At 35.5% G+C, this 25,865-nt stretch overlaps 1 protein-coding gene across 2 annotated transcripts in view; it reads left to right on the forward strand.

Annotated features, from left to right (window-relative positions):
- Positions 1–25,865, forward strand: part of sdk1a (sidekick cell adhesion molecule 1a) — a 637,737-nt gene that overhangs the window by 499,355 nt on the left and 112,517 nt on the right. For both annotated transcript variants that reach the window (XM_056453953.1, XM_056453952.1), the window contains 5 exons: positions 5,136–5,276; positions 9,301–9,482; positions 19,013–19,128; positions 19,220–19,415; positions 22,649–22,747. In XM_056453953.1, coding sequence (XP_056309928.1) covers positions 5,136–5,276; positions 9,301–9,482; positions 19,013–19,128; positions 19,220–19,415; positions 22,649–22,747 — 734 coding nt within the window. The remainder of the gene's footprint in view (positions 1–5,135; positions 5,277–9,300; positions 9,483–19,012; positions 19,129–19,219; positions 19,416–22,648; positions 22,748–25,865) is intronic.

The raw sequence follows: 25,865 nt of genomic DNA on the forward strand, positions 1-25,865 counted from the left end.
AACAAACAAACAAACTTGACTGGGCAGGCTGGCAGGGATCAGAACTGGAAAACAAGACCGGACAGAGCTATAAACGTCGACAAACTGGCACAGAACATCAGACATGAAGAGATTATAAGCAGAAATAATTAGCAAACAAACAAACAGGTGAACATAATAAACTAATTATGGGTTAACAAGGAGGATGGGACTAGACAATAGACGGGAGAGCAAATGACACAAACAAACAACACAAGCCATGTGCTTATATAAAACGAGACTAGAACACGCATGAAATGAAAACCTAAACTGAAACTAACTAGACTGAAATGCTGGGAATGATACAGCATGCTGCAGACAGAACGAGCTCAAACACCAGGACGAGAGCCCGCGTCGCAAACACGCCCAGACCTCGCGTGCCCGCATCAAGTGGGAACGCGCACAGCCCAAGCGCAGCCGAGAGGACGCTCATACAAAAAGACACACAAATGACAGAAAATGAGTGCTCGACCCAAGAGAACTCAAGCCGAGCACAACATACAAGACAAGACAGGACTAGTGTCTGGACTCTGCCACCAAAACAAGAATTAACAAGACTGGAGTGGCAGAATCCTGACAATATCTCTTTAACATGCATATTGTATTTATACAAATATTTAAATATTTAAATATTTACACACATATACAGTTATTTAGATTAATATATGATATATCATGTATATAACAAGGGCTTAAAATGCTTGTTATTGTTTATTTTTAGCAAATTTATATATTCCATTTTACATTAAATTACTTTTGAAATACAGTGTAAAGTTTCTGTGTACTTGAGAACTTGCTTAACCAGTTAATGTTTTAATGAAGCTTCCTTTTCCATTTGATTGTACTTATTTTCATTTGTGTAATACTTGTTTTTCAAGCAGACAATACATTTTCTTAAACTTCCAGTGATGTTTAAGCTGTATTTCACACAGAGGTATCTACAACTTGACCTTTGTATGTTATTATCTGTACTGCATAAATGTAGATGACAGGCAAAATAATATAATGCAAGGCAGCTGACTAAAATACTTCAAGTATACAGTACTTTCTTGAGAGTCCTTCCTTGGGGACTGAGTTTATAGTGAAAGTGGTGTGGAAGGGCCTCATCAGTCTTCTTCTGCATGCATGTCTCCTTGCTGTGACAGACATCTGTCCATTTTTGGCTTATTAGGCAGAAAGAGTAGAGCTGACAGGCATAAAGAAACACAAAAGTGCAGCTCTCTCATAATAAAGCATCACCTTCCCACACCAACACCTATTCATCTGCCACTTGGTTCCTGTCAAGAGGAGAGTTTGGCAAAATGTTTGTTTATTCTGTCTGACCACAGGCCAGAACAGTGCATCGCTGTTGATACCGAGCTCATTGATTATTAATGTATCTCAGGTTCCATACACATTATTGACTTACAGGCTCTTTTACAGGTCATTCTGTTGCTTCATGCTTGTGGTCGAAATAAAGCAACCACAGATTGTGTGCAAACTGTGCAATTATGAATAAAAAGACTTTTTGTTTTAATAACTTGTATCTGAAAGTGAAAATGTGGCGTCTAATACAATCTATCATCAATCTATCAACAATCTAACATCTAATACAATCTGTTATCATTTCTAACTGTTGAAGTTTTCATACTGTAAACGAATTGTGGTTTTATTTTGAGATTTTAATTATAAGATTTAGTTATTGGTTAGTTATTTTCTTGCAAAGTAGCTAAAGTAAAATAAGGTGACGTTTTTATTTATTTCAGTTAACAAAAATGATTTTAGTTTCATTGAAAATAAAGATTTAGTTTAAATTAACTGATTGTAATAACCTTGTGGTTCTTTTTATTCAGTAATGACGACATTTAATGGACAATGTTTATACAATAAAAACCCTGGCAGAATGGTCCTATATATACAGTGCCCACCATATTTGAGTACACCCACTTTTGAAACTGGATATCAGTTAATAGAAACAATATATTTTGGTGCATTTAAACAAAACAATTTAATTCTTTGGCAATAGAAAGATAATACATTATATTATGTATCCATTATTATGTTTTGCTTAATTTTCCCTGTTTATTAACATTTTATTTAATATTTTTCTTAAACATAATAATTTGGGTGTGCTAATTTTTGGACAGGTTGTGAACTTAGTTTTAGTTTGGACTTTGGTACTGACAAATGTAATGTACAGTATATGCACAAATATATTATTGTAAAGCATTCAATTTTTATTTAAAAGAGAGATCTGTGCGGGGTAGGGCTGTGCAATTTGGGGAAAATATCTAATTGTGATTTTTTTTTTTTGACAGATACTGCAATTTCGATTTGATTTGCGATTTAATTTTGTAGTCAAGCTTCACCTCAATAATCTGTATTGTAGCTTCTTACTGCTAAACTGCAGTGAGTGTTAGTTAAAAAAGGAACTGAAAAGATATCAACTTACTCCATTTATTCAAATGTGTTTTACGTATTCAGAAATGAAACATTACATTGTTTATCTGGAGCAAATAGTAAGCACAAATAAAGTGACCTTAAGTTCAACTCAAATTAAGGCGATGGTAACAAAAAAAATAATAATTATAAAAATACAGAGCACTCAACAAACAAACATGGCTGATAAGAGCTATTCTGTAGCTTCTACACAATGCTACACAAAATATCATGATGTTAAACGTACAGCTGTGGTACCCCAAAATGGCAAAAATATGTGAGGTGCAAGTATATATCTACTATCCAGCATTTGGATGAGGTTTTTAAATGACTCATTGAAAGGCACAATGATGTTAGCGTGGTGGTGAGTTATGTTAGTTATCTCCTGGTGCCTTCGTGATGTGTTTTCATATGGTGTAACAGCCGCAAACAACTGAAATTGCACTTTGCTGTTATTTGCTACTAGATTGAATGTCACTGGCAGTACTTTTGGCTGACGTTTTAGCAAGACACTCCTCATATAGCCGCCTGTAATGCTTTTTTAGGTGCTGGTTGTTGTATTTCCTTATGATAGCAACAATTTTGCAACAGCTCTTACAAATTACCTGTTTTTGTTCGGTGTCCGTGACTTTGAAACTTAAATATTCCCATATTACTGATGTGCTGTTTTTTTATATATACTGTGTATATATACATCGTTCACGCTTTCCTATTTGTTTGTTTTTTATTGTGGGCGTTCCGCATAATTATGTTGCACAGTTCTGATTGGGAAGAATGAAAGTGTGCTCACTCAGTTGGCTAGTAAGTCTGTCAGACATGGACGGCAGTCACACATTCGCTCTGGGTGGGGAAAGGAAATAATATATATTTCATATCACAGTTTCTTGCGACTAGCTAATCGCAGCGGTTTAAATCGCGATTGCGATTCGATTTCAATTAATCGCACAGCCCTAGTGAGGGGTGTGCACATCTGTGCTGAACATACATATATCACTGTGTATATGTAGAAAAAGATAAAAGATGAAGGTTACTGAAGTGGCACTGGCATGCTTTTTGTACAAGTGATTATGGGATGTACTAATAACTGATTGGGACAATAGCCATGATTAATGGCAGTAATTTATGTCAGATAATGGTTTACATAATAGATAAAATGCTTTTAAAAGTAGGTCGTAGGACACATAATTGTACTGTATTTGCAGAAAGAGCCAGACACCAGTTCCCTTACACTGTTTATATTCAGAGGCAGATGTTTAATAGCTTGTGGCACAGTGAAACAGTGTAAAGCAAATGTGTAAATACCACATGGCTACAGCAAAAAGAACTCAGTTTTCAGTGAGGAGTGAGCAGGCTTTCCTTACAGCAATCATTAGGCAGATTTACAGAGCACTGTCTGGGAAAAAAGCTCCATGATATTGGTTATAGAGGGCATTAATTATGAAATAGACTTCTGGGAAGAAATAACAAAGTGTGGTCAGAGGTTTAAGAAGACTCTGACAATAAATCTGAAAAGACCCAATGATCCTATTAAACTTTAATGCAGATTTAACTGTCCATTAGCATGAAACGCAAAGGGCAGGATGAATCTATGGGTATTATTAAGCGTTCAACACCGATTCAATTTTAAACTTTGTTAATTAAGAAAATGCACGTTCCGTAGGTTGGATGAATGAACCAAGAATTGCTTACAGAATATCATTTACGTGTGCTAGCAAACTAGCCTATGGAGACTGAGTATTATGGCATATTTGACATTAGCGATGATCACAGAGCATTCAAAATCATTAGCATTTCCCATTATTTATGGTGTTGTGGGATCTAGTACCAATAGGGTCTTTTTAAACTAATGTTGTCATAGTGTAAATAAAGGGAACTAAAGTAGTACGTAGCGTTGATATAAATGGGTGTTTGATTCTAATACATTGACATCAACAGGACTTTGAATGTATTTCTTCCTGAGCTTTATGGAGAGAAATGTGTCAAGGTCTGTTCTCTCTTTGATGTTTGCCCAGAGCCTCTGAATTTTTAAAATCTCAGTCAACAAATGAGAATTGAGACCCTTTAATAAAGTAAAATATAAGCTCCAAAAACCGTGGAGAAAAAAAAAGTTCCGTCCTCTTAGGACTGAACAGAAATAGCACTGTTTAGCGTGTGTTTCTTGGCTGAAAACGGTACAGGTATTTACTGCAGAGTTTAAAAGCACTCACACTGGGGACAAATCCTCTGGCAGACATGCACGGCCCGCCGTACAACAAACCATGAGATGCTCTTATCTTTGGAAAATGCTTGGTCTGTTTGTAATTCGAAGGCTTGAAATTTCAATGAAGCGCTTTGCTTGAAAGTGCTGAGCCAACGAACGCAATCTTCTACGGCTGTGAATGCACCAGAGCCAGCTGCCACGTAAGCAGCGACCTCCAAAATCAAAGCATCAGGCTGTTTGGGCCACAGAGAGACTTTTCCAGGAAAGCTTTTGATGGAGTGAGTGGATGTGAATCATGGTCGGGAAATGGACTTCTGGCCAGCAGGTTGCATTTACACGACTAACACTGTTGTGCCCCGGAGCAAATAAACTATCTTTCATTCACATGAGAGAGAGAGAGTAGAGCAATGAATTAGTTATGTAAGAACAATTTGGTTCTCTGTTAAGTGTGTACCTGAAGTTTGTGGTGCTTTCAGCAATATTTTTGATGTCTCCTTAGACTGATGCTGAGAGAGGAACCGCCCAGCGCTCCGCCCAAGAACATTGTAGCCAGCGGCAGAACCAATCAGTCCATTATGGTGCAGTGGCAGCCGCCTCCAGAGCCACAACTCAATGGAGTCTTGAGAGGCTACGTCCTCAGGTGAGACATGCACAAACCATTTCACAAACAACACTTGCCTGATGAAATGTGCAGAAATAGGACTCCCGGTACTTCCAATAAGTGGCTGGCGTCAGTCCAGCATTCTCTGTTGAGTCATTTCTCTCTTTTTTGCTGTGAATGTTTATGTTTTCTGCATCTTTTTAAAAGTAATGTGACATTTATTTCTCTGTAAAATGTAAATGGTTTGTTTGAGCTATCTTACAAAGGAACACTGGCTCAGCCAGTGGGAGGTACATCTGTTTGTGCAGCCAACAAAAGTGGTTAGACTTGAAAAATGTATTTGCTAACATCTTGCAAAGAGATTCATATGCATTTTATGCTATTTTGAACATTGCTAGTTTTGTTTTGGGTGTTGCCTTTAAAAGCCTGGACACAACAAGTCAACAGTCGGTTTCTATTGTGAATGAGATACTTTTCAGTCGTTTCAGTCACCTTTCTTTTGGTTCACATGCAGCTTTTTGGTCCAGACATGAGGCAACAATACAGTTGAGTTTCATCTGCGCCAGTGATTTGGCTTGGTGTGTACCTGCTTTAAGGGGTTTACATGCATCCAAGGTGGAAAAAACACTTTTATTTTCTTATGATACGCATTTCGGATCACCTTATCCGCCATGAAAGATAGACTACATTGGTCAGATGGCCCTGTCTGTAGTCACCGGTCTATGACTTACAACAAAAATGTCTTTTAAATCTTTTATCTTTGTCATGACAAGTTAACATTATCAAAACAATGTAACTTGTCATAAATCTGTCATAAACATGATTGTATTGAGGCAATTATAATTGTCTTTAATTTTACAACTGCATAATTAATATGTTTCTTGACCTCAACAACAGTGGTACACATTGAGTATTGACACTTTTAGCAAGAAAGATTAATGTCAAATTCAGTTCACTAAAAAATGTGATCAAAAAATATGTCAAGTTGTCATGACCAAGTCAAAGATAGGTTATGATGTGTTTATTTATATCAAGTTTTCATAACAAAAACATCTCAAACAATGTCATTATTCATTTAAAATGACAAAGCTGAGCTAATGACACTTAATGACAGTCATCATAAGCAGTGCATAAAATTTCTATTATACTAATGACATGTGTCACATCATGATTATAAAGGTGTTATTATTATATATAAACATTAATTCAAGTAAGTTTTACTGGTCCTGTTTAACAACCGAAAATGTAATAGAGACAACTTAACCATACCTTTAAGAAATACATTTGTTACAGTATTTGTTTATTTTTATTAATGTTAACTACAATATTTATTTGTTAGTTCATGTCTTGTCAAAGTAATATAAACAAAACAGCTTTAAACTTCAGTCATTATTAACAAAATAGATATTAGACAAAATAGACATTAATCTTGATTAAAAATGCCTGAGAAGTTTAATTATTTACATAACGTGCTAATGTTAATAAACAGAAACTTATCGTAAAGCATCTCATATTATTATACATTTTTCAGTCTATTTTTCTAATTCCAAATCTACACTGTTAAATATACATTTATTCATCTGGCAGACACTTTTGATTAAAAAGTAAAGCTTAATTTGGAACCAGCAATGTCAGTTTTTGATTGCATTTGTCAATGCTTCTAGATAATGGAGTTGACCTTATGTCACTTTCACTGCTGTTTAATAAGCAGCATTTATGAGCAAACTGATTTAAAAGGAATGTTTGGCATGTCTGTGTCAACGAGAATCTAGTCAGTCTGTCATTAAAGTTTTGCATAACATAACACTTAACACTAGTAGTTGGAACAGTTTTTGGTAAACTGAATTATTATACATTAAATAAAAAGATACTGGGGTCAGTGGTTAGCACTGTTGCTTCCAAAGACATGTGGTATAGGCGAATTGAATAAACTAAATTAACCATATTGTGTGTGTGTATGCGTGTGTGTGTGTGTGTGTGTATGTGTGTGTGTGTGTGTGTGTGTGTGTGTGTGTGTGTGTGTATGCGTGTGCGTGTGCGTGTGTGTGTGAATGAGTGTGTATGTTTGAAACTGGATGTTTCCCAGTACTGGGTTGCAGCTGGAAGGGCATCCACTGTGTAAAACATATGCTGGATAAGTTGGCAGTTCATTCCGCTGGGGTGACACTTGATGAATAAAGGGACTAAGCCAAAGGAAAATGAATAAATGATTCAATAAAAAGATACTAGTAGACAAAATAAAATACTTTTGTGACTGACCAAACTGACTATCGTCAGGTGTCGGGTCACATTGGTTAATCTATTTTTTTCGGTAAAACTTTACCTGTAGAGGTGTTCATAAGACTTGTAATTAAACCTTTATAATCATGACATGACACAAGTCATGAATGTGAATGAGATTTTATGCATACTTATAACAACTGTCTTTCACTGTCAATCGCTCAGTTGTGATATTTTAACTGCAAAGATAAAATTCTTTGTCATTACAACTTGACATTACCAAGATAACAAAACTTGTCATAAATCTGTCATAAACATGATTGTCATGAAGCCATTATAAATATATTATGATTTTTATAACAGCATCATTAAAGTATATATATCTTTTTTTTATTATTTATATAATAAATATATATAAACTACAGTGATAAAGCTGAATTTGTCATTAAAATGTCATTACATATTAATGACGCTGTTAAAATGATTTGATGATACTTTTAGAAGACATTTTAATAACAAATAGTTTGTTCCACTGATAACGTGTTCAGAACAGTATTCATGACACAAATATAATGAGCTCATGACAATTATGCTTATGACATATTTATGACAAGTTGTATTGTCTTAGAATTGTCAAGCTGTCATAACAAACAATGTTGTCTTCACATTTAAAATGACATAACTGAGGAAATGACACTTTGTCAACAGTTGTCATAAGTATGCATAAAATCTCATTCACATACATGATATGTGTCATGTCCTGTTTATAAAGGTTTCAGAATGATCTTATGAACACCCCATCAAGTAAAGTGTCGCCATTTTTTTTTTCTCAGATTCTTCAGACTGATTTAACTAATTCAAACAAATGGACCCTTTCCACATTTCCAGGTTTCTCTGCAGTGAAGTTGTCATAGTTGGGTAAACTTAGAGCGCAGTGAATGAGAGAGTACTACAAATATTTATTTACAATCCTATTTGCTGAAATAATAAAGAAAAACACTACGAAGGAGTCATCAAGACATTTAGAAAAAGGGAAAAATTGTTGGGAGACTGATGGAGAGGAGAGAATAACGTCAAATCTACTCTCAGACCCTTAGAAGCTGCATTAGAAACACCTCACATAATGGTTTTCTGTAATATGTGCAAAGATGATATAATATGAACATTTATATGCATTATTGTGTGTATGTTTAAAAAAAATATCTAAATATTAAAAACTTTCAAGGATTTAAGATTATGATGACTGTTAAATACGTCATAACAGGCTTGTGAAAAGGGTCCATTGCTTATGAGTTTGTGAATTAAAAGTTGACTCATATTAGATTATGACTATATTGGTTAAACTGTGGTTTCTTGTGCCCGAATCAGCATATTTACTGACTTATTATAATTTCACAATACTATTATTTTACTATTCATTCAAATAAATTTAACTTGCTGAGTTTACAAGACAGCACAGAGAGCTCAGAATAGTCATAATCTCGTTGCATTCAGGGCATCCGCTCGAAAATGTAAAAAAATCGTATTTTTATTAATTACACACCCAACATCAAAGATCAGCCAATTAGATGACACTCATTTCTCTCATCTAGCCAGAGTTTGGATGCATTTCATTAGCAGCGTTTGACCACTCTTATCCTCCTCGCCGGATGTGTTGTGAATATTTATGTGTTTTGTAACAGCGTTCCCCCACCGCTGTTGTATTTAACACAATTTCTTGCCCTGTAAGGGAGCGAGCGTGTGCCTAATAATTATACAGCCTGTGGGAGGATTTCTAACAGCGCGCTGACCTGGAAGAAAATCGTTGTCGCTCACTGTTTGCCCATCGATTGCCCTGATGCAGGTACCGGCTCGCGGGGCTCCCTGGAGAGTACCAGCAGAAGAACATCAGCAGCCCTGAGATCAACTACTGCCTGATCACAGAGCTCATCATCTGGACCCAGTATGAGATTCAGGTGGCCGCGTACACCGGGGCAGGCCTGGGCGTCTTCAGTCAGCCTGTCACTGAGTACACGCTGCAGGGAGGTGAGACCTTGTTCTTCTGTCACTCTCTCAGTTTTCTCTTCTTCTTTTTTTATAACCTAACAGTTGCTGCTTCTATCAGCCTCTGCGTTTTCATCTACTCCTTTTCATCAGCGGAGGCAGGAAGCATGCTGGTTTGAACTGGTTGATGCAGTACTTGTTTACATGGCACGCTGGGGTCAACTTAGCCTCCACAAAGACGCCACATTTATTTTAGAGCCCTCTTCTCAGACGGCTAGCTTCCATGCTAATCCTCTTCAGAACAATTATGCCAATTACGTGCGAGGCCGCTTTCTTCTTCAGACGGCAGGAATCTATCTTTGGAAATTCAGAAGCTTCTCGTTTGGACATTTGGATGATTATCCGGGCAGTGGCAAATGTATCGACTCGGCTTGGAGAGGCTTCATCTGTCTAATTATTTTAAGTAGACATATTATAAACAAAGTCTGCCGAGCAGTTGAGTGGTATTGACGCAGCTCAGCCGAAGCCACTCATAATTAGCTGCCTTGACGACATCGCCCACCCTTAAAGAGAGAGACAATACTAAGTGAACTGGTTTCAGCTGTTTGGGAGGATACAATAATAGGACTGTTAGTTTAAAACATTGTTATTTTGAGTAAGTTACTTGTTACCTGTTACACAATGCATGCTTCATTCTGATTGGCTGATTGACATTTCAATATTTTCAGATAAACACATGGCTGAAGTAGTTCCCTGCAGGTCATAACCACATTATAGTTCTATTTCAGTTCTACTGTATATCACTATCGATATATACAGATATATAGCTATATTTCACAATTACAGCAGGCTATTATCAAAACAAAAGGGTTTAAATCATGTAAAGAACATGGATGTAGTATCCATGATGTCACTCATAGGTTTCTTAAAAGCCCAAATGAAGCTACAAGTGGGCATGGCCAACCATTGACATTTTGTTGCGCATCATCGCACCAAAAGTGGGTATCCAAAAAAGGGCAAAGAGGTGAAGCGTGAGCAGAGCTACAGATGCCTAGGATTTTGCTTAGACTGGTTTTTCTTTGGGAGAAACGCTTTATTACCTGTGATTCATTTGTGTTCTCACCACATGTGTTTGGTTGTATACTATATCAATTAAGTGCTTAGACATTTAAAAACACTGTTGTAATACATTGAGCCACTAAGCATTGTTCTTATGTTTTTCTATAGGAGGAAATCGTGAATTACTTCCAAATACTTCAAAAATAGTCTGTGTTAGTAAATGCAAGGCTATTTTTGAAATCCAGGCATATGACAACATTTGAGTTCTAGAGCCTACAGCTAATCAATCTGTCACATTTTGGAGTGCATTACAGGTCTAAAGAAAATTATAAATTATAACTTATCCTAAATAAAACAAGTACATTATAGAAATGGTATATACTGTAAGTACATAAGAATTTCACTCACCTGGGAAATGGAGGCCACTTGAATGGTTTGTAAGCACATTTAAGTGCACACAGCATGCCATATTATCTGATAATTGTAAGAAATAATTCCAAAAGGCAATTGACTGTGAAGCTACATAGGGTGTTGGTTTAAATCAATGTGTAAAAATATAGGGCTCTTTTTTGACGATCCATGCACAAAGTCCAAAGCGCAGGGCGCAAACGCATTAAGGGCGTGTCAGAATCCACTTTTGCTATTTTAAGGACTGAAAAATCCTCTTTGCGCCGTGGTGCATGGTTTAACAGGTTTAAGCTTATTCTCTTAATGAGTTATAGGTGTGTTTTGAGAATAAACCAATCAAAGTCTCATCAACCAATCAAAGCCTCCTTTTTAGATATGAGCGCAAATGCATTTGCTAATTAAACAGCGTGGCGCAAAATGTCAAAACGACTGAAACTAGCAAACAACAATTGCGCCGCACCTTGCGCCGCATTGCACCGGGTGTATGATAGGGCCCATAGTCCCACAGACTGAACTGTTTTGGGGACAAAATCTGACAAATGTCTTGAAATTCGACATCTGTACATCTGTGGGTGTGGTAAAAATACTTAATATAAGTAGAATCATTTATTCAGGTCTGTTTAATCGTTTCAAAATAATGCACACTTAGAGCAATGGTAATAATTTCTAATGATTTTAAGGGATAGTTCACCCAAAAATGTCCTAATCATTCTGCTCTATTCTGTTAAACACAAAACAAGATAGTCTGAAGGATTTTGGGGAAAAATCAGCCATTATAATCCATAGTAGGAGTATAAAAATTCATTCTTCAGAATAACTTGTTTTGTGCTTAAAGGGGTGGCCCAGAGTGTATTTTTAAGTTTTTTTTTGTGTTTATATGTGTGCTCATGCTTCATTTGTAAAAAACACAGCATTTTTTTTTCATATATCTTACTTTGATTATATACTGCTACTCAGCTAACATGAAATTTCCTAGTTCCTCTGAAAGGCCCGACCTCAAGAGGCTCTGATTGGTCAGCTAACATAATGTGCTGTGTTTCATTGATTGGCTCAACATCACCAAGAAAAGCATCACACACCTACAAGCACGTGCTTTTGTGCAGTGTAAACACTGTCAGTCAGAGCAGCTGTTAGCCATATCAGTTTACATTACAGTTAACATTAAAGCACCTCTGGCCACGCCTCTTTTCTGCACAGGATGTATGCACATTGTGAACGTAACCTGAAGCGTTTGTGATTTCACTAGCCTGAATAAATTTTTTTGTAGGACCCAAACTTTGTTCACAATATGCTTTGCTATGCAGACTCTTTCAGAGATGTCGTTTATGTTCACACAGCTACATTACACATCAACAAAAGTTTAAAATATAATATCGTAGTGGACCACCCATTTAAAAGAAGAAAGAAACTCAAACAGGTTTGGATTGAGGATTGAGGAAGAGAAAACGATGACAGAACTTTAATTTGTGGGTGAACTGTCCCTTTAATAGCCATTTATTCCTTAGTTATACTACAGACGTGTTGTATGCTTGATTCAGGTTGGTTGATGAGCGTTCTAAGATGAGCAGTTTGAATATTTCAAGTTAATTTTAAGTAACAATAATACAGTAACTAACAACATGTAGCTTTGAGCAGCAAATCTGAATAGTATTATAATGTGCAGATTACAATAAATGTGCAATAATTTCTGAACGATCATGTGACACAAGACACATTTGATAACATTCAAATAGATAACGGTTACTTAAAATGTACAACTTTTTTTTACAAAATGTTGCTGTTTTCTGGATTTTGATTAAATAAATGCAGTCGTAGTGTGCATAAGAGATTTAAGCATATGAGGAAATACAATACAAACATTTACAGTAAATAGCTGTGTTTTTTCTAATTATTTGTAAGCAATAATAATGGATTATAACATTACCTTAGTCAAAGAGCTTTATTATTATTTTTAATAAGTGTAGTAGTGGTAAATTGATTGATTGGATTGAAGTTGTGAATACTTCAGTATGCTTTTAATTAGATTGATTGATTAAACTGATTGACAGCTTTATAAATAGCAGCAGGTCTACATGTGTTTTAGTCAGTGAGGAGTTTGAGGTATGAAGCAATGCCTTAGAAGAGCAGAGACGCCACTGCATAATGAATGTGTTTACACCGCTTTAAAAGAAGGCTATAATTGGCAGACTTTTGAAAGATAGTCTTTTGATTTAAAATAAGTCAAAGCTTGACAGGCAACCTGAAAAGATCAGCTGCAAGAGGAAAAAAACACAACTCTCTCTCACCAGGCTGTCATGCATATATTTTTTTGTATGAATTTTTGTGCCTGGGTTTTATCAATGTACACAAGCAGTTCCATAGAAAATGTTTGAAAGTCTGAAATTCGGTTTCATGTACGTTCAAGTTCACGCTTTTCAGTTGTATTATATACACCAACAAAGGTGTCTCTACACACACACACACACACACACACACAAAAGAAATATGGCAAACAATCAGGAATCAGGACTTACTGTTTTGTTGTGTTTTGGCTTATATAAGACCCGTCCTTTCATTTAGCTGCCTCCTCTCTGGCTTCAGCATCTTAGAAAGTATACCGGATGTATAATAGAATGTGAATATCTTTTTCTTTCATTTATTGTGTCCGTGCAACAGCGAGCTCCTTCAGAAAAGGTCAGAGATGTCTCAAGCGCATCACAGGTGCACCGTGAAGATTGTATAGTGAGCCACTTAATTGAGCTGATGAATTTTAATAATGTCGCGATTCTGATGCCAGTCATTTAATGGCCACTCCAGTAGCTGATGCTCAGATATTGTCGCTGTACTTTGCATTATAAAAGAGCAAGCTCTGTAACCTTAGACTCTGTTTGTTATTGTTACAAAACTTGACAATGAGACTATTGCCGCAGCACAACACGTAGTGGAAATATCAAGTTTTCAGGCTGAATCATTACATCAGCAGATTTCTTTAGATCCTGAAGAAAATTTATGCATTAGCCATAGCGTTTTAACATCTGTTGTTACTTTTCACTATCATCCGTACTTAAAGCAAGTGTCATTCGAGATCTAATTTGCATCAGTATATGTTGTCGCTGTCGAACTGAGGCCACTACTTTTTCAGAAATGGGGAAAATGCTGTATTGTTTTCAGATTTAAACACAGTTTTGTCAAAGTTGTTATTGCAGCTTTATGCATTGTCACTTTATTATTACAAATCTTTTCAAAAGTATATACAAGTGTTAATGAATTTGTGTTTTGTCAGTCATTACCGTGGATCAGCTTCATCTGAGACTGAGCGCTGCTACCCTTTTAGCTGATTTTGCTTACACTGTAAACCTTAACAGTTTAAAACCTTCAATAAAATTCTATAAAATGAGGTGAGTTGTTAACCCAACATACACACACACACACTACGGACAATTTAGCTTACCCAATTCACCTACACCTATGAATTTGGACTGTGGGGGAAGCTGGAGTACCCGGAGGAAACTCACGCAAGCACTGGGAAAACATGCAAACTTCACACAGAAATGCTAACTGACCCAACAGGGGCTTGAACCTGTAACCTTCTTGCTGTAAGGTGACCGCGCTACCCACTGCGCAACCGTGTCGTTCCCTCACTCTAACATATGTGATCATTCATAAATTTAGAACTAGAATAATATTGTGACAGGTGTGTTAGTTATTAATTTCCAATTATAATGGGATTTACAGGTGTTTGTGTTGTAATGAAGTTTTACAATTGTCATTTTAGCAATCTTTTAGATTAGATCTGGACAGTATGACAACTTAAAGTTTTTGACAAGTTAGAACAATAAATCTGCATGCGTGAATGAGAAAATAAGGGTGGGATGTGCATGGGTGTTAAAATGTTATCAAGCACAAGAAGCAATGAAAGAACACCTAATGCCATACTTTAATGACCAAATTAGAACTACAAAGCCATACATCAAACCCCACACTCTAAAGTAATAGTGGAGATATGGTGGAGGTTATAGGGATGACGAAATGAGAAACTAAAATTATCTTCATCATTTGACATATAGGAGGTAAAAGTACTATAAAAACATCGTGTAAGTTTCAGAACTCAAAACGTTGCCCTTACTTTAAAAAAACAGCTTATATTTAAGGCAGTCTGCCAAAATGACAGGTTTCGGAGTGTAAAAAAATCTATGATGTAATGGGGATGAATAAGGTCCGCCTTCAAAGAAGATTGATGCCTTCTTCTAATTCACTGGCTGTTTAACTTTGTTTATATGCAAAACTTTTAGCCAATCATAGCAGTGGGTGTTTACACCTGTTTAAACAGAGCTTCTGATGTCGCAAACAAAAAAACGGGAAATAGTCAATTTCTTTTAAATTAAACAAGAAGCAATGAAAGAGAACCTAATACAGTACGTCAATGAGCAAAATAGAACAACAAAGTCATACATCAAACCCCACAGACTAAAGTTATAGGGGTGACGAAATGAGAAACCAAAATTTCCTTAATTATTTGACATATAAGAGGAAAAAGTACTATAAAAACATGTTGTAAGTTTCAGAAGTTAAAACATTGTCCTTGCTATATAAGAACAGCTTATATTTAAAACAGTCTGCCAAAATGACAGGTTTTGGAATGTCCAAATCTATAATATAATACGTTGAATAAGCTCCGCCTCCAAAGAAGATGGATGCCTCCTTCTAATTCACTGCATGTTTAACTTTGTTAATATGCTACAAATTTAGCCAATCATAGCAGTGGGTGTTTACTACTTAGTCTACGATGTGCCACACCTATTCAAACAAAGTTTTTTGATCTAAAAATCCTGAATACATCATAAGTGGAGCTCAGAGAACAGTACAAGATAAAAGCCTAGGTAGTTCATTACCTCTTTAAATCCTCCTAAAGTTTAGGGTGAGTGGCAGGATGGAGAGTCATTGTAGTTCTAGTGAATTTAGGGTTCATGGTAAGGCCATTTAGGATGATCTCTAGCTGTAAGGTGAACTCCACCTCAATGTCTTGTCGGAAAATACTGAGACTAATTAGATTTGGGTGTATTCAACTTCAGCATGAATGTATTGTCAGACTCGGTTAGGAGGTGGTCATTCAGTCTGTCTTGTGTCAGCAGTAGACACTTTACCTGATTGCTGTTTGACTTAGAAATGACCAGTCAGTGTGTGTACATTCAGTCCGACACTGGTCATCAACTGTGTCCCACTACCTGTCAACTTTACGGCTGAAAAGCTTGTTTGCTGAAAGCTTTCTGTTACGTCAGAGATGCAGGTAGTCATTACAAATGAGCCACTGGATCAGAGGCATTGCCGGTTTCATTTTTGGTAAAGTCAGAGCAGGACAAAAAGCTGGATTTTTTTCACAGCCCTCTTTTCAGAAGCTTCATCTGAAGTCTTTCAAGACTAGAAGCAGGAGAAGTGGAACATTAAGCGGTTCTAATTCATTAGAGTGCTGATTCATTAAATCTCAACAATCAATAGCAACCTAATATGCTAATATTTAGAATGGGGAAAAGTATTTAAGTATCGCCATTATTAGACAATGAACAGACAGATATTGTTGTTTATGTTGCTGAGATACTGAATGATGTCACTAATTTCTGTTCAATGACTAGAGTAAGGGCTTAATCCCAATATGTTTACATGTAAGAAGCAAAGCAAATTCCTATACCCTTAGAATTAGGGTTATTTTTCTTATTGTTTTCCACATTCTTCACTTCACAGAACAAATTGAAAGAGAAGTTTTATGCAAGTTAATGCAAAACCCTTTTGTATGGTGTGCTTTTTAGGCGCCATAGAAAAATGTGATGGCAGTGCCACTTCAGCTGGGTTTGTGTGCCCTGTCTTCACATCACATCATGACAACTCGCCATTTGTCAGTATGGAAGCAGAGGTGGCAGTGAGTTGTGTTTAACAAAGTTCAGCATTTCGGAGTGGAGGGAAAGTTTCAAAATGTCACAGATATCATTCATAAAGCTGTGTGAACTTGAGCCCAAAAGAGTTTTCCATTTGTGCACCTGACCACAGGAGCTTAGGATGGAGAAGCTGTGTGTGGAGATGTGTGGAAAAGGGTCTTTGCCGGTCACAGTCGGCAACAGCAGTCGAATTTACGTGGATTTATTCTGTAAATTCATGATGACCGTTAGCTTATCAAATGAAGACCAAGCGAGACACAAGTGAACTGCTTTGAAAGCATATTGCACAGATGGCATGCTATTCCGCCTCGCTCATGAGCACATCCACGCTTTGGTCAGAATGGCAATAACATGATTAAGGTGTTTACATGAAAATTGTACTTCAAACAGTGTACTTCAATTACAATCAGCGTACACCAACTATGTTAATACAGTTGTGCTTACTATGATTATGAGCTTAATCATACAGTATGAAGAAGTATTGCATTTACACAAAGTCTAATCAAAATATTTTCAAAATCTCAGTATTATTGCACTAAAATGGTGCCATGTAAACACACAGTGTTACTGTAAGTCCATGAGATTCTTTACCGAAATTTCCAAAATAAACTGCGCAAATTGACACTTCATCCATAGGTCTGTGACAAATGGTGCCGAATGAGTTATGCAACAGAGATTTGTCCAGTTGTATAATATGTGCTATGCAAGGACTTCTAATTGTGTTTTTAAATGTCTTGTTTTTTGGTATTTTGCTTTCCCTTGGTTAATGATTCTACTCATTCTAGTTTTATTAACTTGTGAACTAATTAACTAATCTAAATTTAATTAGTCTAATTTAACTTGACTGACATGACAACTTACAGTATATGACAAGTCACACTAGGAGATTACCCACCTTATTTTGCAATACAAAAGGGGCTAAATTGCAATAATATACAGTTGAGATTAGAATTATTAGCCCCCCTGAATTATTACCCATTACCCCCGTTTATCTTTTTCCCTAATTTCTGTTTAACAGAGAGAAGATTTTTTCAACACATTTCCAAACACAATAGTTTTAATAACTCATTTCTAATAACTGATTTATTTTAACTTTGCCATGATGACAGTAAATAATATTTGACTAGATATTTTTCAAGACACTTCTATACAGCTTAAAGTGACATTTAAAGGCTTAACTAGGTTAATTAGGTTAACTAGGCAGGTAAGGGTAATTAGGCAAGTTATTGTATAATGATGGTTTGTTCTGTAGACTATTGAAAAATATATATAGCTTGAGGGTCTAATAATTTTGACCTTAAAATGTTTTTAAAAAAATTTAAAACTGCTTTTATTCTAGCCGAAATAAAACAAATAAGACTTTCTCCAGAAGAAAAAATATTATCAGACATACTGTGAAAATTTCCTTGCTCTGTTAAACATCATTTGTGAAATATTTTAAAAAAGAAAAAAAAATCATAGTGAGGCTAATAATTCTGACTTCAACTGTATATATAAAAAATACAGTTTTGTAACATTTTTGTACAGAAAGCAATTGGCATCAGAATCAGTATTGTCATGTTTGCATTAACAAGTACATGAATCCAAATTACCATTTTTTTATTATTAACAAGGGAGTACATAGTTATACATAAATCAGTATACAAGGGAATTAACAACAAAACTTGATCATGTACGTTAATTACATAATTTTTGTTCAGCCATTGAGATCTTAAGAGCTTTGCGATTACTCTGTAGTCAGGCAGTCATACATTTGTTTTAGTTCAATAAAAAACAGTTTACAGGTAGCATACATTTTGTTTTGTGAATGTGGTACTTTCCAAATAACATAAGGATTTAAGTTATGTTGTCCATTTCCAATAATCCAGAGTTGCAATCCATAAATAAAATCATTTTATCGGTTAGATTGGCAAATGTACACTTCAAAAAGTAGCAAGGAAACTTGGGACCAAAACTGTTTTGTGTAACTGCAATTGAAATATAAATAGAGAATTGTTTCCGGCTCCACTTTACAAAAACAACACAAGGGTGAAAATCTTTCCTTTAAACTTACTAATAAAATCATTGATGGATAATATCAATGTGATATTTTAAAATTGGTTTCTTTTACTTTATTAGGAATTATGCATTTTTTAATATCTGAACAGATTTTTGGGTTGGACATGAGTCTTACATACAGCATGTTTTTGTCTGTAGTTCCTACAGCGCCACCACAGGGTGTGGAGGCTAAAGCAGTGAACTCAACCACCATTGAATTTTCCTGGAATCCACCGCCTCAACAGTTCATCAACGGTATTAATCAAGGTTACAAGGTAAACCCCTTTCTCCTCCTCTACTTATTCCCTTAGCATCAAAATACAGAACTTTTAATGTATTTTGTGTCCACAAATGTCTGTCTCTCAGCTGATGGCATGGCCTGAACGCTCTCCAGAGGAGGTTATCGTGGTGACCATTACCCCTGATTACCATGGTACACGTCACCTCGGGTACATCAGCAGCCTGAGGAAGTTCAGCTGGTACTTGACGTCAGTGCTGTGCTTCACCACACCAGGGAACGGACCCCGCAGTGCCCCCAAACTAGTGCAGACTTTCGAGGACAGTAAGTTACAGTCACAAGGTTGGGTTTCTGTCTCTGACTGAATTGTATTACTTAATAAAAGTGATGCTCAGAATATGATCGATGGATTTACATAAAATTAGAACCAGTCATTTATCTGTCCTATGTATAAATGTGGAAAAACAAAATGACCCCTATTCATGATGAAAGAGTATCAAAGCATTAAAATCAGACCTGGGCATTTTACAGCCCGCTGGACTTCTTTGATCGTCTCGCGTGAAGTAATGTTTAGTTGTAACACGGGAAGTGACACAGACAACTGAAGTTTGGATCCACGTGCAGGTTTATTTGGCAGTCAGGCAAGCAATGGTCAACACAGGTGCAAACAGGTGTATAAAGGCAAATCTAGAATCGTAGTCACTATAACAGGCGAGAGGTCGGAAGGCAGGCAGCAGACAGGGACAATAAGAATAAACAAGACTAGGGTCAAAACACAGGAAAACAAGACTAGGAGAACGCGTTGAAATGTCACTATACAGATAACAAGACTCGGCAATGTGAATGAGTGTGTGTGCTGCTTAAATCGTGTTTGTAATCAGTCTTTGACGATCCTCAGGTGGTGTGAGTAATCAGTACAGACTTGGAGCAGGTGTGAGTGTGTGTGTGGCATGACTGAATATGTAGTCCATTTACAAGCAGATTTGTAGTTCTTATGTGCAAACCAGCGATCTAGGGACTTACGATCACTGGTGACCGTGACATTAGTACTGTGAAGCAAAATTATTAACCCCCCTTTGATTTTTTCTTCTTTTTTAAATATTTCCCAAATGATGTTAACAGAGCAAGGAAATTTTCACAGTATGTCTGATAATATTTTTTCTTCTGAAGAAAGTCTTATTTGTTTTATTTCGGCTAGAATAAAAACAGTTTTAAATAAAATAAAAAAAACATTTTAAGGTCAAAATTATTAGCCCCTTTAAGCTATATATTTTTTCCCGATAGTCTACAGAACAAACCATCATTATGCAATAACTTGCCTAATTACCCTAACCTGCCTAGTTAATCTAATTAACCTAGTTAAGCCTTTAAATGTCACTTTAAGCTGTATAGAAGTGTCTTGAAAAATATCTAGTAAAATATTATTTACTGTCATCATGGCAAAGATAAAATAAATCAGTTATTAGTAATGAGTTATTAAAACTATTATGTTTAGAAATGTGTTGAAAAAAATCTCTCGGTTAAACAGAAATTGGGGGAAAAAATAAACAGGGGGCCTAAAAATTTAGGGGACTAATAATTCTGACTTCAACTGTATTTTTTTTATTTAAATTCAACCACAAAGAGAGCCATCCACAGGTCTGATATTGTGAGTCAACAAAAGGGGACTTTCACATATAGCGTCTTTTGCATGGCTCAGTTTCGTTATTTCAAATGGGGACGTGCATGTACAGCGTGCAAATAGAAAGGGGTGCATATGCGGTATGTCACACTCACGTTTTCCAGGTGCTGCGAGTTGAAAGAATAGTAATATTTCAGAGTGGTGCGAGCAAACCACGAGTCATGTGACAAGAACCAACCAGGCAGCTTCTCTCTTTGTATGGAATTACACAGTAATAAAGGTGGACTAATTACCTCAGATTAACGATTTAACAGATTTAACAAATCCAGATACAGATTCTTTCTCAGTGATGATCATTACATCACATATCCACCTCACATTCAACCTGACTTCAGTGCACTTGTTCAGCCCAACACAGGCTAGAATTATATCACTGAACAAAAATATATATAAAAAAAAATGAATGAATGAATGAATCCTGTCCTCTTTGCTCAATTTTATTTAGCTTTGTTTTATTTTCCTATGAAAGCGAATGGTTTTTCTTCTAATATATACAAAAACAAATCTTGTCAATCACATTTGGAACAAGAAACATTCAATGACACATTATAAATTATTAAAAAAGGATTATAGTGACGCCACAAAATACTAATTAATTCTCAAATTTAATCTTTATACTTGCGCTCTTCTTATTCTTCTTCTTCTTAATCTTGTTATATTCTTCAAATCATTAGTTCTCACTCATTTGTCAGGGTATAATATGCGTTGAATCATTTTAACAATGAAAAAATGAGCATGATCTTTAATTCTTTAACGTATATTATGATGGACATGTCAGAATAACTATGTGATTTAATCTATTTATTTTTAACATATCTGTTACACTGAATGATAATTTAACATTTTACTTTTAACTTTTTTCACAGAAGTTATCTGAGATATTAAAGTTGACTCTTTACTTAAATGTGTAAAATCTGAAATATTAATAACTAACTATATTGTAGTCATTGCATACTTGATTTTACTGTTTTTTTTTCTTTCAGTGTATTTTTTTGTATATTACAATAATAATAACTGTGACATGATAAGGCATAGTTTGGCTTTTTTCCAGTTTTCTTCAGTTACATTCTATAACCAAGTTCTTATTCCCTGTATAACACATTCCTCAGATTTTTATGCTTTAATTAAACTTGCAGGGTCACTGAAAACAAATAGTGTACACTTTTGGTCACTACTGTATATACTCATTAAAACCATTAAAAAAAGACCAACTTTTATAATGCTGTGGAGTTTTCCACACAAATAAATATGTTAATTTGCTGTTATTGCAAACCAGAGATGAAGTATGTTGCATGAACCTTTGTAATCCTCATTTTAATGGAGGCTTCGAGATAATTATGTTTTTCAGAATAGTTCAGAACAAAATGTTTATTTTAATTACTGAAAAAGTCAAATTACATTAAAAAAAAGCTCTTCAGCTGGCAGGATTTATTTGAATATATGTAGCTTACCTTCAGCTTTTGGCCTTTACAGCAGATTCATGACACAGTGCTCTTGCTCCGGAAGACTGCTGGGGTAGTTTGGGGGTGATAAAATACCAAATAACAGCATGTCTTATAAAAGTCACATTAATTAAAGTACTGCTCAGATTTAAGCACAAATACTGCTCCGTGGGTCAAGCCGATATAATTATATCAATGTCTTCAGGCATCTGTGACACTGCAAGTGAGAAATTAGATATTTAAGAGGGAAATGTTACCAGGTAAAGTATGTACACAAGAAAAAAAACATTAAAACACCAGGATCACTGTTGCGATCCATTATAAAGCGACTAAATAACACATTAATGTATTTCACATTGTTCACAATTAGAGTTAGTCTATAATAAGTCTACAATAGCAAGAGTTTACAATCATTAATATGTGTTTGTGTTCAGTTCCAGGGCCTGTCGGTCGCTTGAGCTTTACCGAGATTTTGGACACGTCTCTGAAAGTGAGCTGGGAGGAACCGGTGGATAAAAATGGCATCGTTACTGGTCAGTGTTTTTCACCTTTTTATTGCTATGATGCTTTCAAAAAACAGGCTGATATCATATGTCAAATAATCCAGCTGAAACTCAGCATCATTGTAAACCTGAGAGAGTTGCTTTGCTCCAGCATCTGGTAAAACTAGGTTTTGGGAATGATGAATTGTTCATTAGATTTGTCTTTGCTGTTAAATGAAATCTAATCTGCCCCCCTCTGTTTAAATGTAGCTGAACGTCGCATTAGACGGAGCAGGTGAGCCTGTAAAGGAGCTCCATTTTCATTTGGCAACTCTTGGGTGTTCGTATAGCTTTATTAATGGATACACTTCTATTTAACACTTCATTGAGTTTTTGCACAAAGGCAATTATGGCATTGTTGTTTGCGCTCAGTTGGCAGAAACAATTTTCGCTCCCTGTTGCACAGCTGTAAAAGATGCTTGTGTGTGGGTGTGTTTGTGTATGTGTGTGGTACTCTCTGCATGACCTTCTATGTTCATGTATTTTAACATTTCAGGAGTGCTTTTTATCCATATTATGGTGGATTCCTAGTCACCAGGAATAAAAAAAAAAAACGGTAAAATTTTTAATTAACATTAACCGTAAACAAAAGAGCCACAGGCCTGAGTTTTTAAATAATATTATAACATGACACAATAACATGAGTGTGAAACTCACAAAACTTGTTCAAATATCAAAAGATATTAAATAAAACAGAGACTTATATGCTATGTGAAAGTAATTTAATATTTTATATAGAATAATTAAAAATTAGGGCATCACGGTGGGAACATAGTGGGAAGCACGATCGCCTCATGTCAAGAAGGTCACTGGTTCGATCCCTCGTTGGGTCTGTTGGCATTTCTCTGTGGAGTTTGCATGTACTTTCCTCCGGTTTCCTCCGGGTGCTCCGGTTTCCCCCACAGTCCAAAGACATGCACTATAGGTGAACTGAATAAGCTAAATTGGCCGCAGTGTATATGTGTGAATGCAAGAGTGTATGGGTGTTTCCCAGTGTTGGGTTGCGGTTGAAAGGGCATCCGCTGTGTAAAACATTTGCTGGATAAGTTGGCGGTTATGCTGGATAAGTTGGCAGTTCATTCCGCTGTGGCCACCCCTGATTAATAAATGGACTAAGCTGAAAAGAAAATGAATGAATGAATAATTGAAAATGAAAGATATCATATAACTGTAGTATAATCGTTAATTCATTAATATAAGAAATTTGTCATTTAATTTAGCAAGAATACATTATATTGTTTGAATATAGTTTATAATTTATAACTGGCCACAAAACAACTGTTTTCAACACTAATAATAACATTAATAAGAATAAAGGTTATCGCACACTAAATCCGAAATTTTTGTCCAACATTTTCACACGTTAAAAATTACATTTGAGCTCACGTTGTGTCAATTGTATTGACACACAGCCTCCGAAACTTTTGTTTGTCATAAAAAAAAATTGAAACCGGGTTACATTTTTCTGCTTTTCGCATCCGAAAAGTGCTTTGACAGGTGTTTTGACAGTTCAGAGCCAGCGTACAAGTGAAAGCTAAATACAGAATGCCGTCATTTGAGCTACAGATAACTTTATGACAAACACAGTGCATAAAATGAAGACAGAATGTGGCGGACAGTTGAGAACCACTATATGCTGGATTCAGTGACTGGTGCACCTCTTCTCTGCTGCTGCTTGGTGTGTGAATGTGTGTGTGTGTGTGTACATTTGACGTACTGCCTATAGACATTATAATAGAAAGCATGGTCCACTTTCGGTCCATTGCTTCAACATGTCAATGCGGCTGCTGTCTATTATAATGTCTATAGGTACTACCTGTTTCTGTTCAAGATTTGTTTATGTATGCGAATGTGTGAAGTATCACAAGCAATGTATCAAAATTTCACTGATTTCCTTAAATAAACTTTGCATTCTGGGATAATTGTAGCGCAGCTCTTTGATAATGAGCTGAACTCTCCTTCCTCTCTATGTAGTATGCTTAATGGATGAACACAGTACATATACTATTCCTCTTTCTTCTTCTATTTTGGAGAACAGAGGAGAACAAAGTATCACTGCTTGAATTGACTCCGAAATGGTTTGTGTTTTTCGTAATGGATTAATTAATACGCATCGGAGTCAGTGTGCAAGGTTTGTTTACGTGACGAATTTTTCGTATACACTGAAAAAACCCAACAGTCAACTTTATCAAATGAAATGAGTGTAGTTAACTCAAAATTGACTGAAAGTTAATTCTACTTATTTGAAAAGAGTTTTGAACTCAGTGTTGATAGTAATGGGTTAATTAAATACCTCATTACGTCAACTTAAATGGAGTAAGTTCACAGTACTCAAATGGATTAGTTTTTGAACTCAAATGGTTTGTAGCAATCAGTTTCCTCAAACGATTAGAGTTGCCTTAACTTATTGGGTTTTACAGTACTCAGTTGGTTTGAGTTGTCATTATTTATTGGGTTTTACTGTAGTGCTTAAATTGCTTCATTTACTCAAATGGATTAAGTTCACAGTACTCATTAGGATTAGTTTTTGAACTTAAATGGTTTGTTGCATTCGGTTTCCTCAAATGGTTTAAGTTACCTTAATTTTGGGGTTTTACAGTGTATGAATCCGGAAAAAAAATGCATGCGAAAAATGTCAGACTTTAGTGTGCAAAGACCTTATGAAGACTATGAAGACCTTATGAATTAAAAAAGTTTGTTGAGCTCTAAATCAGCATATTTGTGTTATTTCTGAAAGATAATCAACACTTATTACTAGAGTAATTGGTTAAATTCATCTTTGCCATCACAAATATGTATATATATATAGTTTTAAAATATATATACATTAGAAAATTTGCCCTCAAACCTAAAATAAGAAAATAAATTACCTTTTACAGTTAATTACAGTTAAAAATACCTTTTTAACTGTAATTTAAAAAGGTATAGTATTTCCTAAATAGTCAGATTATCTTTAAAATCCCCTTTCCTCTTTTCCTAAAATATTTTAAGAATTATTATTATTATTATTAATAGTATTGTTGTTGTTATTATTATTGTTATTATTATTATTGTTATTATTATTATTATTATTATTATTATTATTATTATTATTATTATTATTATTATT

This window comes from Danio aesculapii, chromosome 3 (assembly GCF_903798145.1).
Source record: "Danio aesculapii chromosome 3, fDanAes4.1, whole genome shotgun sequence".
In the NCBI taxonomy this organism is placed as follows: Eukaryota; Metazoa; Chordata; class Actinopteri; order Cypriniformes; family Danionidae; genus Danio; species Danio aesculapii.